The 15526-nt window shown below is 38.8% G+C and overlaps 2 protein-coding genes across 3 annotated transcripts; one reads left to right on the top strand and one right to left on the bottom strand.

The window, feature by feature from the left end:
• Positions 1-324: 324 nt before the first annotated feature.
• Positions 325-9771, top strand: LOC140305793 (cytochrome P450 3A30-like). Its single transcript, XM_072384781.1, has 14 exons — positions 325-442; positions 542-635; positions 756-808; positions 995-1094; positions 2420-2533; positions 2625-2713; positions 3591-3733; positions 3831-3958; positions 4179-4245; positions 4360-4520; positions 4615-4682; positions 6000-6158; positions 6662-6824; positions 6921-9771. Exons 1-14 carry the CDS (start codon positions 348-350, stop codon positions 7026-7028), a joined length of 1542 nt encoding a protein of 513 aa, XP_072240882.1. The 5' UTR covers positions 325-347; the 3' UTR covers positions 7029-9771.
• A 571-nt stretch (positions 9772-10342) lies between these two features.
• Positions 10343-14344, bottom strand: gpank1 (G patch domain and ankyrin repeats 1). Of its 2 annotated transcripts, none has more exons than XM_072384783.1 (4): positions 12874-14344; positions 12652-12793; positions 12489-12564; positions 10343-11321 (listed from the first exon to the last, which is right to left on the bottom strand). In XM_072384783.1, the coding sequence occupies exons 1-4, from the start codon at positions 13315-13317 to the stop codon at positions 10856-10858; spliced, it is 1128 nt and encodes a 375-aa protein (XP_072240884.1). In that variant the 5' UTR covers positions 13318-14344; the 3' UTR covers positions 10343-10855. The 2 variants fall into 2 exon arrangements, with proteins under 2 accessions (XP_072240884.1, XP_072240885.1); XM_072384784.1 differs by having other exon boundaries at positions 10343-11294; positions 12874-14341.
• Between the last annotated feature and the right edge of the window lie 1182 nt (positions 14345-15526).

Here is a 15526-nt window from a genome sequence, read left to right as displayed (position 1 = left end):
GGGCTGAATGATTATATTGCTTGTGTAAAAAAAAGCATATTCAAATTTCACATAAAAAACTTTGCTTTGTTTGCTCTCTCACAGTTAGTCTTTCCTGACAGGAACAGAAGAGGTCAAATACAAAATGAAAAACGGTGAAATTCTTTGTTATTGTTGAACAAATCTCTTCTTAATCTTTGTCTACAGACATGTATAGTCATGTGCAGGCGTGGGTGGCAGAAACTACTTTTATTGTTTCCCTCAGTTCAGAAAGGAGGGCAGAGGTTGGAGTGTTACGTAATGCAGCCGACAGAGAACACACCCCCTATTCGTCCAGCCCAACCTCAGAGCAAAACAGACTTTGCTTAATGTTGGCCAAGCCAAGAGAAGCCATGGAGTTTCTTCCTTTTTTCTCTTTAGAAACATGGATTCTGCTGATCTCCTTTATCTGCATATTTGTTTTGTAAGTGGTGTTTTTCTAATAGAGTAAAACAGTGTTTGATTTATAATTTAAGCATTTCATTTTGTAGACTCTCTGCAATGCTTGTTCTGTTCTGTGCAGGTATGGTCACCAGCCCTATGGCATATTTGAGAAGTTGGGGATCCCTGGTCCCAAGCCAGTGATGTACTGGGGGACAGTTCACAAATCTAACCCTGTAGGTATATCCTAATGACCTCTGCTTTTAAAATTTAAAGGTTTAATTTTGATAGTTTCTGTCATCTAATAATAAATTGTCACACCAAGTGGAAAAAGATAAAAAATTCCTTGTTTTCAGATCTACTTCTTAGATGACATCGAATGTGCAAAAAAATATGGAAAATTGTGGGGGTGAGTTAAAAAAAACCAACTTTATTCAATGTCAATACATAAGCACTAAAACATCCATTATGTTTCTGTGTATTTCCAATATGTTTGGCAGGTTTTGACCTCTGAGCCTTTAAATTGGTCACTTCTACGAGCACAAGTAGGAGTGATTATTCATTTTGCAAATATGTCTTTTGTGTACATTTTCAGCATATATGAGTTCAGAAGACCAATGCTGGCTGTGATGGATCCTGACATGGTGAAAACCATCCTGGTGAAAGAGTGCTTTACATACTTTACCAACCGGAGGGTGAGAACACACAGGATAAACACTGAAAGGAACAAAAGGCTGAAAGGTCATATGGGATCCTTTCTTCCTCCTTTTACCATAAAGCAGGGTAATACTGCCCCCATGCGGTGCTGCTGTGTCTGGGATCATAAAACAATTAGCTAAATATACAGTATGTAGCATTTACTGGGTTAGTAAAAAAAAAATGGGGGATACAAGAAAAAAAGTAGTTGTTTGCCTCAATATCTTTGTGGGGTCAACTGACGCTGTGTATTTTACAGCCCTTTACTCTAACCTTACTCGTCACAAATGAGTCTCTAATCTGCACCCTAAACCTAATTCTAACCCGCAAGGCATAGTTATTATATCCAAGTTAATATTATCCCCAACAAAAACATAAAACAGTAACTCAGTACACACTAAACACAGTTAGTACTCACATATTATCAATTAAGAGGCTGAAAACAACTAGAATAAGCTGGTGGTACGTGGTAATAAATAAATACTTGTTCCCTGATGTTAGCAATACATACTCACATATCAAGGGATGGTTTGGATCAGCAGATACATGGCTATTTTGGGCTATTTTTAAAGATCTGACATCATACAGGTCGTTCAGGTAATTTAAGGAAGTTTCAACAAATTTTTGCACACCTGTACAAAACCCTGCAGGTGTCTATTCTGCTTAACAGAAGGTGTTCCAAGCCAGCAGATGAAATAAAAAATAAAAATAAATTAAATCAACTCCACCTTTGCAGAGAACCCAGCAAGCGGAATAGTCTCCAAACTTGATAATATGTCGACCGTCGTGGTGGCTTAATGCTACCCCTAAAATCATGGCTTAACCCTAAAAAATACATAAGGACTCAGTGGAGTCTGACTCTGTGATTTGAGATATAATGTCATGTAACACAAATTATATTGTTAATGGAGGACAAAAAACAAGTTTGACCAAATTATCAAACTTCTTACCAAATAGTCCACCAAAATAATGGTGAGACGTAGTAAAGTAAAGTAACGTATCAGGTATGCCAACAGTCTGGTGTGTACATAGTCAACAGATATGTGATCCCTCGAGCCACTGTTTGTTTGGAAAAAGCTCATTGTGAATTGATGATGTGGTGCGCACACCTCACCTGTGTGACATTCAAATGCTGGGAACCCTAACTACGAAAAACACCCCCAATAACTAAGCTTTTAGCGTTGGACTAATTAGAAGAATACTACTCCAGCAGAAAGGGGTTGATCTTCTCACGATGAAACAATGGACATGCCACATGTTCACAATCAAACCAGCTGCAGTCGCCAACTCATGAACTCATGAACACGACTCTTCTCTACCCTAGAACCTTCTTCTGAATGGAGACCTCTATGACTCTGTGTCTATTGCTGAGGATGATCAGTGGAGAAGAATTCGTAATCATGTCTCTCCTTTATTCGCCTCTGGCCATATCAAAGAGGTAGGAGTATAAGCAGGCATAAAAGGCCTGTGTACGTGTACATTCATCTTCACCAGTCTTTGTAACTTGCATCTTCTGTCTCTGTTTTTAGATGTTCGGCATCATGAAATATCATTCCCGCAAACTGACAGACAGCCTGCGGTCCAAGGTGCATAACGGGGAAGTTATTACCATTAAAGAGTGAGCAACACCAACTTACTTACAAAATGCTACATGAATCAAACCTGAGAACACTAATAGTCACACAGACACCAAACATGTCAATTCATGAACTTTATTGGAGCTGGTTTTGCCATGTGTGGACAGAGCCATGCCAGCTGTTTGAGTTTTGAGAATTTTTGCACTTTTGTTTTTCTACAAGTTAATGCTCCTGGCAAAGTTATCTTTTGAGTTATTACAATATTTAAATTGGATAGATTAATATCAATCATTTTTCTCATTCCATCGTCATTGAAGCCCAAATGAGAACAATCTGGACTGAGACGGTTTTGTACGTGGGGATGGAGGTACTAGACGATGAGTCTGTATCACTGAGTTAAAAAAAAGGCTGGGTTCAGACCCAGAAGTCAGTGGGTCTGATGTTTTCATCAATCAAACATCAGACATATCCTAATGTTCCAGACCGTCTGTGGAGGTTTTATTAACTCGGGCTGTGTTTTTCACCTGTACATTTGTTCAACAATGTTTGCATTGCCTTTTCTAATGTGTTATCTATATCTTACGATTTCCTTTTTAATGTAGAGCACATTGTGTGATTTCAGCACAATGTGCTGATTTTCCAACATCTATCACAAATATCTATACACAAATTCTATATCTTCAAACTTTATTAAACTTTATTAATTAAACTCTATTAAAAACACAATGTTTATTTCTAATTTTAGAGTTTTGTATATATTCACAATAAAATATCTTCTTTCGGTTCAAGAAATTGGGCTTACAAACACAAATGTATGCCCCAAATACCTTATTCAATATTTCTCAAAATGCTGTCGAGCCATACATAAAGGAATTTCTAACCTGTGGCTAACTGATTTATATAATGTGTGTGTTGCAGTTTCGTTGGACCTTACAGTATTGATGTACTGGGCAGCTGTTTATTCAGTGTGGACATGGACACAATCAGCAACCCCGCCAGTCCCATCATCCTCCATGCCTCAAAGCTTTTCAGATTCCCTATGTCACTTATCGTGTTTCTTGGTACTGTTGTTTAGTTTTTAATATCATATTTCCGCTTTTATGGACCGCTATGTTTTGTAACCGTGATTATAATTGTTTACCTTCCTGCGCTTCTTAGGATTTTTTCCCTTCTTTGCTCCTCTTTTGGACTGGCTGGGTTTTTCTTTTTTCTCCAAGTCCTCTGTTGATTACCTCAAATTGATGGCGCAGAAGATCACAGCAGAACGCAGTGATAGCTCAAAAGAGGTTTGGAAAAAACACACAACCTTGCAATTAGACATTAAGAGTTCAAGGATTAATTTGCTCACAGTGTGATTGATGGAAATGTGCTTAGATGTCATTTGTTTGAGCATATCTCCCTTTCTTGTTGCTTCTGTTTCAGAGATGATTGAGTGATTGTTGGTTCATATGTGCTGAATTTGCATGATGTACATGTCTCACATGACTGTATTGTACCTGTTTTCAGAATTTTGCAGATTTTTATCAGCGTTTAGTCAATTCTCGGACTGCCGGTAAAGAAAAGCAGAATAAGGGTAATTAAATGTCTATTATTCATGCATTGACACAAATCATACTTAATGCTTGTTAATGTCTGTGGCTTTCCATTCATCTTCTTCCCTGTCTATGGATCCTATTCACACTGACAGGTCTTAACGACCATGAAGTCCTGTCCCAGAGCATAATGTTTCTATTCGCTGGCTACGAAACTAGTGCCATCACACTTTCTTTCTTAGCCTACTGTTTGGCAAGAAATCCAGAAGTCATGAAACGCCTGCAAAAGGAGATTGACTCAACTTTTCCAAATAAGGTAGCGCTGAAGTCTTTGGCTCGGGAGTGATTTAATTTGATTTATGATAACTACCAGAATAGTTTCAAACAAACTGATCTATAGCAACTTACAGGGTCCAGTCCAATATGAGGCCATGATGCAAATGGACTATCTCAATGCTGTGGTCGAGGAGTGTCTCAGGTAACACATTTTCTTGTGCAAGTTTTTTTCGCAACACATGAGGCTGAAACTACACCGTGGACAAAGCTGCGGTTTCTTTACAACACACCGAGAATAGACGGTGAGGCTTCTGGTTGTGTTTCTGGGAAGACTGCGTGTATGTATCCACAGTAGCGCATGTTCACACCTGATCAGTCGCACCACAGCTGAACACACTCTGGAATATTTGCTGACGCGTTTAGACATTATCTCACCCACTGATATATCCTACGATGCGTTCTCACGTGCCACTGCTCCAGAACTTCTCAAAAATATTTCAGGACTCCACGTGTGAAAGCATAATTATTCCATTTTTGGTGCTATAAATAACTGCAACTGTTGCGCATCAGGATTGTTCTGAGGTTGTTTGAAGACATTTCTAATGCAAATTTAAGGGATAGAATTGGGACAGAGACAGCACTCTCAGTATGGAGAACCAGAAATAAATATTTATTGGTGAGTTAAGCTGAAAGCCACTCAAAAAAGGTGAGCAAGGAAAAAGCTTTTTTTTTTTTATTATCATCTAAGACAATTGAAAATCTGAAACATTTTCACTGCAGTTTGAGCAAACGATGATTTGTGGACTTCAACACAGAATCTATTTTAGCTTAGTTTGCAACTGAGAGTGTTCTGACTATTATCCACTGCAAATAAGACACTGACCACATCACACAACCTTAATAAAAACAAAATCCCTTTCAGAGGATAAAATAAGTATTGAGATCAGTCTGATTTTCTGGCACATGATGAATAGATCATGCACCGTTTTACTTGTCATAGAGCTCATCTCCTTCAGTTGTTTCAGGAACTCGCTCCACAGAAGCTCTGACGCTCTCTTTTAAGCCCCCCCCCCCACGTCTTTGATTGTTTATTTATTCATTTTTACCTCCAACAGGATCCTTTGCACTGAACTTGCCAAGCAAAGGACCTTCCAGCAGTTTTTGACCCGTTCATGATTTCAGAGCTGAGACCACTAAATGAAACAGGCTCTAACTTGATCTGGTTTACTTTAGAGCAAATCTGAGCTTCTTTTGTGCAGTTGCTCAGCATGAATATGTCAGAAAAAGTTCACCAATTGTGGCGCAAGCAATGTTTTCATGTGCAATTCAGGGTTAGCATCTACATTCATTCATACCTAAAGATGGGGGAAGAAATCTGGTTTGTGGACTTGCGTATAATTTTATAATAATTGGGATTTATAAAAAACAACCATATGTCGAAGCAGTTTCTTAAATCTGCCAAGAAGAAGTGCACACACACACACAAAGTTGAATACGCATCTGGCCCTGTTTTCTGCAGGCTCTACCCACCAGCTGTGCGTCTGGAGCGAATGACTAAAGAAACTGTCAAGATCAATGGAATCACCGTCCCAAAGGACACGATTGTTATGGTTCCAATCTATGCCATGCACCATGATCCTGAACTTTGGCCCGAACCAGAGGAGTTCAAACCTGAGAGGTAAGTGCCAGAGTGCTTAGGTCTGCACTGTGAAATCTTACAGAATAACTAAAATGTAATTATTGCGATTAGCTTCATTTACAGCATAGCCAAGTAGAATTTCAGAGTTTAAGTTGTAATTCTTGATTCCTCGCAGAGCTGGAGTTGTCACGCATCGCCCCAGTTAATGTCTCGTGATGTGATCTTTGGCTTTGGTGGATTGTTATAATGAGCCGTGCATTACTGATACCGAGTCAGCCAAGAATTTTAGACTCTAGAATTATTTATATTTAGGCAATCAAACAACATAGTTTCTGAAAGTTGTATTGTCAAAACAACTTCTACATAGAGAAGATTAAAACTTTGATTTTAAAATGTTTTTTTTTTAGTGGAAGAACATGACTATCTACAACAGGAGAAAAAAAAGAGAACGCGTGGACCTTGTGAAGACATTCCAGTCATTTTTCAAATCAAGCATAGATGTTAACTTTTGCTTTCATTGTTCTGTCTGATTGTGTTTTTAGATTCAGTAAGTTGAACAAGCAGAGCATGAACCCATACACTTATCTCCCATTTGGAACTGGCCCAAGGAATTGCTTGGGGATGCGATTTGCTCTGGTGACGATAAAGCTGGCCTTGGTTGAAGTTTTGCAGAGTTATAGCTTCTCAGTTTGTGAGGAGACAGAGGTGATGATAAGATTTTATGAGCAAAATATGCTTTCAATTCCAGCAGAAAGATAAAAAGAAGACATTTCCAATTGTGTGCATTTGTCTATTCCCCAGATACCTTTGAAGATTTTCCCTTTCATCTTCCTTGGACCCCTCAAACCAATCAAATTAAAGTTGCTGATGCGCTCCGTCAACTGCGCTAATGTGGACAACTGCAGCTAAGAAGCTGTCAGAACTGACAAATATAAATATAGAATATGCTAAATACACCATGGCTAAAATTATTTTGTTAAATTGATTGTTAATTGTTTAATTGATTCAATTACTTGTAAAGGAGTGTAGCAGCTTGTTAACTGTCATTCAGTTGGTTAAGCATCCATTAACATCAGCTGCAACATACCTAGAATGAAATTTCACATGAAGTCAATAACTATTATTTCACAGACTTGACATTTTTTCATATTCTATTAAGGTGATCCAAAGCTGCTCATGTCTGTATCCATCTGCGTTGCTGTGATAAATGGATACAGAGGATGATCCACACTCTGCAGACTTGTTTTTACCTCCTGAACCTCTTTTTGCTGATGACTTTCACTCAACAAATATATGTTTGTTCATGCTTTATTCCCAACACATACGCCTGATGTCACAGAAACCAGGCTGTCTGATGGAGCATGCACACACAGACACACAGATTACACAGTACATGTTGTTGATACCTAGTTGACCTGATCCAACCTAAAGGTCTGGTGCATTAGGAGATCCTTCCATAAAATCCATCTCTAGAGCGTCCTACTATAAACTTGGAGAGATTTTATGATGTCAGTGATGTAATTTGTTGATGTGATGAAAGTGGCGATGTCACCAGCTCAAAACAGTTTACTACTACATCATCGTGTCAGGTTATTAGTCAATAATTTCATAGCCAGCATTTTTCTGTGTTGACAAAATTTTGTTCAATAGAATGGACATTCATTAGTCTCTCAATGGGGAATATATATACCCATCGGCAATAACATTATGACTATGCCTGAAATAGACTGTGCTCTCCTCATATTGCCAAAACAGCTCTGACCAGTCAAGGTTGGTCAAATAACATCTGAAGGTGTCCTAGAGTCTCTTTGACCTTAGGGCCCTGTGGGTTGTGGAGAGGGTCTCCTTGGATTGGGCTTGTTTGGGAGGAGGTCATTGCAGAAATGTTTATGTAGATGTCAAAGAGTGTATGTATATATATATATATATATATATATATATTCAATTACATTTTATATATATATATATATATATAGGGCCAAATTACAACAAATGTCATCTCAAGGCAAAGATACAGCGAAATTCAAGCCAATTAGAATCCAATTCATTGTGATACAATCATAATACAATCAAATCCAATTCATTAAATTTCAAATTAGTCCAATTCATACAAAGTTAATTAAAAAAAAGTTTCCTAGCTAAGGAAACCAACAGATTGCTGAAGGATTTGAGCTTCCTCAGAAAATAGTGTACACCCTCACTTCTTGTATAGAGCATCAGGGTTGGTCCTTCAGTCCAGTCTCTCATTCACTTGCACAACTGAATTCAATTAAATTTTATTCGCATTGTGCCAAATTACAACAAATGTCATCTCAAGGCAATTCAAAGACACAATCCAATTCAAGCCAAATAGAATCCAAGTCATTCAATCATGATGATAGTCAAATTTATAGGCCACTGATCTGGTTGATCGTACACACCCTTTCATGTTCTCTCAGGTCATCAGATCAGGTAATGTTAGTTGTCCCAAAAAACAATTACAAAACTAAGAGGGGACTGTGCATTCTCAGTCGCTGCCCCAAAACCTTTACCTTTAAACATCAGGCAGGCCAACTCACTTCCTGTTTTTAAGTCTTCCCTTGAAACACATTTTTTTTCATTGCCTTTTATTCAGTCTGAGGTGTTGGCTTTTACTGTGACTTTCCTTTTATTGTTTTATGATTTAAATGTTTCACTTTGTATTTCATATTTGTGTACAGCACTTTGGCAAACTGTGTTGTTTTTAAAGCGCTATACTAATAAAGTTGGGTTGGAATCATAATTCAATCAAATCCAATTACTCAAATTCCAAATGAGCTCGATTCATACCATACATACAAAGCCAATCAAAAAAGAAAGAGCCTAGCTAAGGAAACCAACCGAGGCGACTGTGGAAAGAAAAAAACTCCCTTTTAACAGGCAGAAACCTCTGGCAGAATCAGACTCAGGAAAGGTGGCCATCCACCTCGACCAGGAGTCAGGTGTAGCAAACTTAAAGCGATACACCCTGAAAGACTCACAACAGAATATGTTGCAAAAGGGGGCTTTTAGGAGTGAATACTAATGGACTCGTTTTCAGTCGATCATTTTTTGCTTTTTTGTCACAATTAAAAATGTCAAATCCTTTTAAATTCCATGTGGTAAGGCAAGAAACTAGGAAAATGCTTAAAGGGTGGTTAAAACATTTTTTTGTCAAGGCTCTATACGCACCTCCTGAATAGTCTCCCGTGTTTAGGAAAGTTTGAAGTTTGCATCTTTAGTCTGAAGAGCTTCACCCACACAGAGCGCTCTGAAATCAGACTTCAGCTTTTTTTCCCCTCTTTTTACTTTTCTTTCTTATCACATGTAATGCATAACAAAGCTTATTAAGATCTTCATAAGAATTCGATTATGAATGTGACTGACCTGAAACGTGTCAGTGTCTGAATCTGAAAATTGTTCAGGTCAAGCAAAGACATAACTGGACCGAATGATGACTTTCTGTTCAACGTAAGTAACATTTCAATGCCAGATTTAACAAGGGACATACACTGGATCACTCTGCGGATAGGATGGAAGATTCAGTTTCCAAGTGCAGTTTCTGCTGTGCACATGCATGTGCTGCATTCAATGTTCCTCGGATGTGGTAAATTAGCACTTGAAATGATATTATCTATTTACCTCCACGTGTTCGATTAAATATATTTTGTCAATCTGAACACCTGGCTGCATCGTTTTCTGCTTCTCTTTGAACACAACAAGCCTGAGGAACACTCCAAACACAAGTATAATCAACCAGTTACCACAAGCATCATTAGTGTGAACATTAACGTGTTAGTTTATAACACTTATTTCCCCTCTATGATCAAATATAGAGGTTATCGAGAATTTGCTGTGGTTTTCCCCGAATCTGTGGAAGAGATTATCTCACCGTTCGCACACCACTTATCTGCAGACATGATAAAAAGAACCACATCTTTCCCTTGGCTTTTGACACAGTAGTAATTTATTGTGTTTTTATATTCCATTCATGAGTTTTATCTCGAATTGCCCGATTGTAAAGCACTCACGTCAGCTTTTTGCTCAATAAATAAATTTGACCTCTATTGATCTTGCCTATAGAACTGCAGCAGTTAGCAGGCAGCTTATTTATATCAGCAACCCCTCTGTGTTCTGAAACAGAAGGCTGAGGGATGAATTACAAGTTGGACAGAGCATAATGGGACAAAGTTGACACGCTGATAAGGCAGCCAAGAACAAACATGTGAAATGAGGTCTGTTTAATTAGGTTTAACTATCGGGAGCAGTAATAAAGTGAGAGTTCATGGACCGTGTAGTCACGGCAACATCAGTAGACATTAGAAAATGACAACCTATTTCTGATGTTGCTCAAATATCAAATCCTCTACATCTTCTTACCAAATAAAAATATATCAGTTTGGATTTTTGCCACTAAAACTAATACAAAACTCTTTACGCTTTTTAAAAAAAAAAATAATACCAACTCAAGTCCATTTTTGACACAGTTTTAGTTGGTCAATATCAAATATTATACAGATAAAAAGAAAAGCATTGGCACAAACACCGCATGTGTTCATCTTACGACCCGACAAAGGGGAAGCCGACTTTAAACGGAGCGTCTGAGCTCTGAGGCAGAGTCGAGGTACAGTAGAAAACACTGCGACATCTGGTCCTTTCACTCAGTCTTAAATGTTTTATTATTCTCAGATGAGTCTGGGCCACAGGATGAAAGGAGAGCTGTCTGTAAAGTGGGGTCACTAATAAAAAGAGGCCCGGAAGTCTCTCTCCCATGTCTTATCTCTATGCTCTTTTCTTTTAGTTTCCTCCTTCCTTTGCCCTTTTCGACCCCGCTCTTCCTTCTCTCTGTGCGGTGGTTTTACAGCATCACCATCTCTTGCTTGGAAGTGAGTAACTTTGGCTCTCTTTGTCTGTCCATACCCCAGACCTTTCTGATCTCTCTTGAGCACAGTACGCACTGGCTGTTGAGGCCCCTCCCCCTCTGGCCCCAGTCCTGTTCCCGGTTTCCAGCCACAGCGAACCATCATCCTGTAGCTGTTGCTGGAGGACGGGAGGCAGTAGTAGGGGGTGGGCGGTGGACGCCGCAGATTGAACTGATGCAGCGTAGAGGAGAGATGTGATGAAGTGCTGCTCCTGTACTCGCTACAACAAACATCGCACCACTGTGACTGGACGGCACTGCAGATGTAGAGAGGAGACATGAGTCTAAGAAGAAAGAAGGTCCCCATACAGCTGGAAATATCAATTATTCTGATATTATATAACATCAGTTAGCTGCTAATCTTTCAGAGTAAATGCTCTGTGACATTCTGTTGATTTTTCCTCATCATTCTCCCTCATGGGGCCATGAATGTTGTGCTGTACTTGACTGTTTAACTTCTGCTCTTCACTGTAAAGGATTTGGTTGCAAACTGACGTCCTCTTTTGCAGATGAGGAACCCTTAAGAAGATAAGCGTTACCTCAACATTTTCACATCGGCAAATCTCGTCATAATCAGAGCAGGTAGCAACAGCTGCTTTGCTGAAGTAGTATTTAGATTTACAGTTTTTGGCCCCTGGAAACAATAACTCTTATGAATAATACATTCATAAGAGGATAAAGATGTTTTAAAAACTGAGTAGGCAGAGTTGTGGACCGTTTTCTCATCAGAATATGTGACGATCGGAGAGTTAAACCGGGCTTTTTATAGTTGCACATACATGTGCAGTTGTACTCGCACATGTATGACGACTATAATGAATAACGGAGGTGTAAGAAAAGGACCACAGAGGTTACCACTACATAATCCACACAAAATCAATAGCCACTGTCACAAATTTTCAAGGAGATGTGATCGGACCTTTAGTTAGTAGGATGGCTTTGAGAATGAAGAGTGTGGATGTAAAATGTTACAAACATTTTCTCTGTTGCCTTTTAGTGATCTGCTTCAACTGCACATTGAGCGGCTTATCAAAGCTTTAGTAACGACTGGTGTGGAACCAGTGCAAGTTTAGCACCTGTCATCTTGATAACCATCTCTTATAACAATGTCAAAATACTTTGATAAAAAAGTTTTTCACTATTCCAACTGATGTATCGCTAACTGGATTTACTTACCCTCAAAAGCAGCACTGATCTCAGAGATCAGGCTGTAGCAGCATCAGTGACTTTTCACATTTTTCAGACACAAGGAGACTGTAGCTTAGCGTTTTATAAGTGTTGCTTAAAGAATATTGTCATTAGCAAGTGACTTGTTATTGATTAACGGGGTGACCGATAAGGAAGAAACTGTTTGTTCCCTCGCCACCATGTCCCTTTTACTGTTCAGACTATTCACAAGAATAAGGTCTTTTTGGTTTAAAAACATGTTTTACAGCTAAGGTTGCGCAAACCTGCTATCAGACTGTGTCTCTCTCTGTGGACTTCTGCCATTGCTCATCAACTCCTCCAACACTTCATTGTGGCCCGCTGCGATAAGAAAAAAGCAGAAAACAATTAGTTCAATTTTATTGACAGAGATCTGTTCATTTCCAGAGGCGTTAAGGTGAGCGATACCTTCCAGAGCCAGGTCCTGGGCATCCCTGCCCTGAGTATCAACCACTCCAACCCAGGCTGCTCCATGGCTGAGCAGCAGCCTCACAGCATCTCTTTGACCTGACCAGCTTGCACACATCATGGCTGTCCAGAAAAATGTGTCCTGGAGAAGAAAACATGCCCATGAAGCACAAATAATGCATTTCCTAGATCTAAAAGAATCAGAGCTTTTAAATATCGTACCTGAAAGTTAATGTCGACCCCCTTTGAGAGCAGCTCTTTGAGGCCAGAGATGTCCCCCACATGAGCACAGCGCAGCAGCCTGAGCCCCTGCAGCTCCGTGGACCTTTCAGACCTGCTTCTTTGGCTGCCGTCACTTTCACCACTGACTCCTCTTTGTACCACAGACTCAGTTTGAGGCTGCTGCTCCTCCACAGCACTGACTCTCCTCCTTAGTCTCCTCCTGGACTCTCTACTTTTCTCTCTGAGCGGATACTTTCTGCCATGGTTCTTCTTTCCGATTGCGCTCCTTGATTCATCGTGCTCTCTGCCATCTTTCATCAAGTCTTCATAAAACCGCCTGGCCTCTTCTCCACTAAGATTGTTGTCTGTTTTAAAGCTGGTTTGTTCTGGTCCTATGCTAAAGACATCCTGCTCACTCGCAGGTGTAAATCCAAAAGCAGCCATCAGCAGTGAATTAACTTTCTACAGGAGGAAAATCTTCTGTTAAATCAAAGTCAGTCCAGTTCAGAAGTTTGATTTCTGGGTAAGAGAATGGCTGTGATGGTCTTGCTATGGTAGCATATTATGAATTTCATATTAGCATTTATTCAATACCGCCTTGATTGACGTAGTCTAAAAAAATGTATACTGTCGATTAACGGGATCTGAACGCAAACCACACACGCTTAATGAAAACATCAACATTCATCAAAGTATCACAGCTGTCAGCTTTAGCACTGAGCTAAATGTGGGCTAACAACCGAAGGTTAGCTAGCATTAGCATTAAACACTTAAACGCTGGATAATTTAAGATAATTTCAGACACGAGATCCTCAACATTACCCAAGTGGCTTGAAAATTCCGTCCATATGTCACATACTGAAAACTAGGCACATGACAGCCTAATTTATCTGACAGTATAAGTATATCTGAAAGCTGTTTTTAGCTAACATCGCCTTGTTTGTTCCTATTGCTCCAACTGTTTGCAGTTTGACACGATCACCGGTGAGTGCTGCCACCTGTCGGACTGGATGTTACCTTTTAAACCTGAACTGTCTGCAACCGAAATCTTTCTCATCTCCCGAGAGAACGAAATAAACAAATAAAGAAAGCTCTTACACTCTTTTGTACCATCGGCCATATATGCTTCACATATGAACATACAATACATAGGGGACAATATCACAGGAGACTGTCCCATTACTTTTCCTTCTCTACACCTCAGATTGGAAGTGAAACTCAAATGCAGAGGTTCTCTGATGATTCTGCAGTGGTAGGGTCTATCAGTCAGATTACAGGAAACAACTCTATGGAGTGGTCCTGCAGGAGTAATTTGCCCCTGAATGTCACCAAGAACAAGAAGATGTAGAGTATTTTTCTGAGGAGGTTCAGATACTTCAGTATTTTCAGTAAGATGGTGGATCTCCTACCAGTCTGTGATGGTAAGTGACAAGCTACCCCACCCACTGAGTGCAACAGGAGAACATGTTGAACAGTAATAGAATATTCTGGTATGCAAATTATTTATGATAGGTAGGCTATTTTGCAAAAGAAGATATATACGATATATATTATAATATAATACACATATATGAAAACACTAATATATGATAGAGAAGCAGAAGCAGATTGTGTACTACTCAGCTATTTTAACAAGTTGAAAAATGAAGAAATAAAACATTTATCCATATATAAGACAAAACACAATAGACAGAAGTTATATATCAGAAAAAAATGAATGTCTATATCTACATTTATCGGAAAAAATTAAAATCTATTTTTATATCAAGATTGATTCAAATTGGCTTCATCGGCTTGGATGGTATCAAACATTGTTGACAAAAGAAAAACATACCGAAATACAATTAAATTATAATACAATTACATTGAATTATTTACATGAATTATTATTGAATTACTCTCTATCTATATCTCTCTCTCTCAGAAATAAATGAAAATCTATCTATCTATATATTGATATATATATATATATATATATATATATATATATATATATATACCACCCCGCCCCAAACCATTTACACATATTTACACAAAGTTGCTCGTGAAAGTTTAAATGAGCCAAAAGCCCTGAAAGAGGACTGTTTTGCAGAGCTTCTTTCTCGTGCTCCCTTTCTGCAGGTCCAGAGAGGTGAGTTTGGCAATGCGGTGGAGCCTCATGACTGGCTTGCAAGGAATCCTTCCCTCCTCAAAGCAACTTCCCACTTCTTCCTCATATCTTTGTCTTTGAGAAACCTTCAAAATAAAAACAGGAGATTGGAGAAAGTCAACACAAAAACATTTTGAAAAGGAGGTCAAGCTTATTTTCTTCCTTCAAATTTCTTAAGCGGGTTAGGGTCAATAAAACTATCATTTTGACGCATATCTGTTGATAATAAACCAAAGCTGCTGAAATTGTAAGTGAGCTTGTTTGCAAACTATTGTACAGTCAGATGATCTGTTGTCTGTATTTTTAAATAAGTGGAGTGGGTATGAGACATGAGAGGTATCTTACTTTTAGGATGAAAGAATTACATGTGAATAATACAGCCTGTATCATCTGTGTAAAATTTGCTGGTCATTGTTATATCAGCAATATTTGCATTATTTCTACAATAGCACTCTTGTGTCAGTTGCAATCTAAGCCTGTGTTATGGAATATATGATTTATAAG

The sequence above is a fragment of the Leuresthes tenuis genome, unplaced genomic scaffold (assembly GCF_036924035.1).
Source record: "Leuresthes tenuis unplaced genomic scaffold, fLeuTen1.0.hap1 SCAF_4, whole genome shotgun sequence".
NCBI classification, from domain to species: domain Eukaryota; kingdom Metazoa; phylum Chordata; class Actinopteri; order Atheriniformes; family Atherinopsidae; genus Leuresthes; species Leuresthes tenuis.
The sequence above is the reverse complement of the archived record's forward strand: the minus strand, read 5'-3'. Positions and strand labels throughout refer to the sequence as shown.

Excerpts from the sequence above, each read along its gene's own strand:
- LOC140305793 (XM_072384781.1), top strand. The coding sequence starts at position 348 with ATGTTGGCCAAGCCAAGAGAAGCCATGGAGTTTCTTCCTTTTTTCTCT. Across the intron at positions 2,534-2,624 it reads CCTCTGGCCATATCAAAGAG|ATGTTCGGCATCATGAAATA; the intron begins GTAGGAGTATAA and ends CTCTGTTTTTAG. Across the intron at positions 4,683-5,999 it reads GTGGTCGAGGAGTGTCTCAG|GCTCTACCCACCAGCTGTGC; the intron begins GTAACACATTTT and ends TGTTTTCTGCAG.
- gpank1 (XM_072384783.1), bottom strand. The coding sequence starts at position 13,317 with ATGGCTGCTTTTGGATTTACACCTGCGAGTGAGCAGGATGTCTTTAGC. Across the intron at positions 12,565-12,651 it reads CCAGGACCTGGCTCTGGAAG|CGGGCCACAATGAAGTGTTG; the intron begins GTATCGCTCACC and ends TTCTTATCGCAG. Across the intron at positions 11,322-12,488 it reads GAGACACAGTCTGATAGCAG|ACTCATGTCTCCTCTCTACA; the intron begins GTTTGCGCAACC and ends CTTTCTTCTTAG.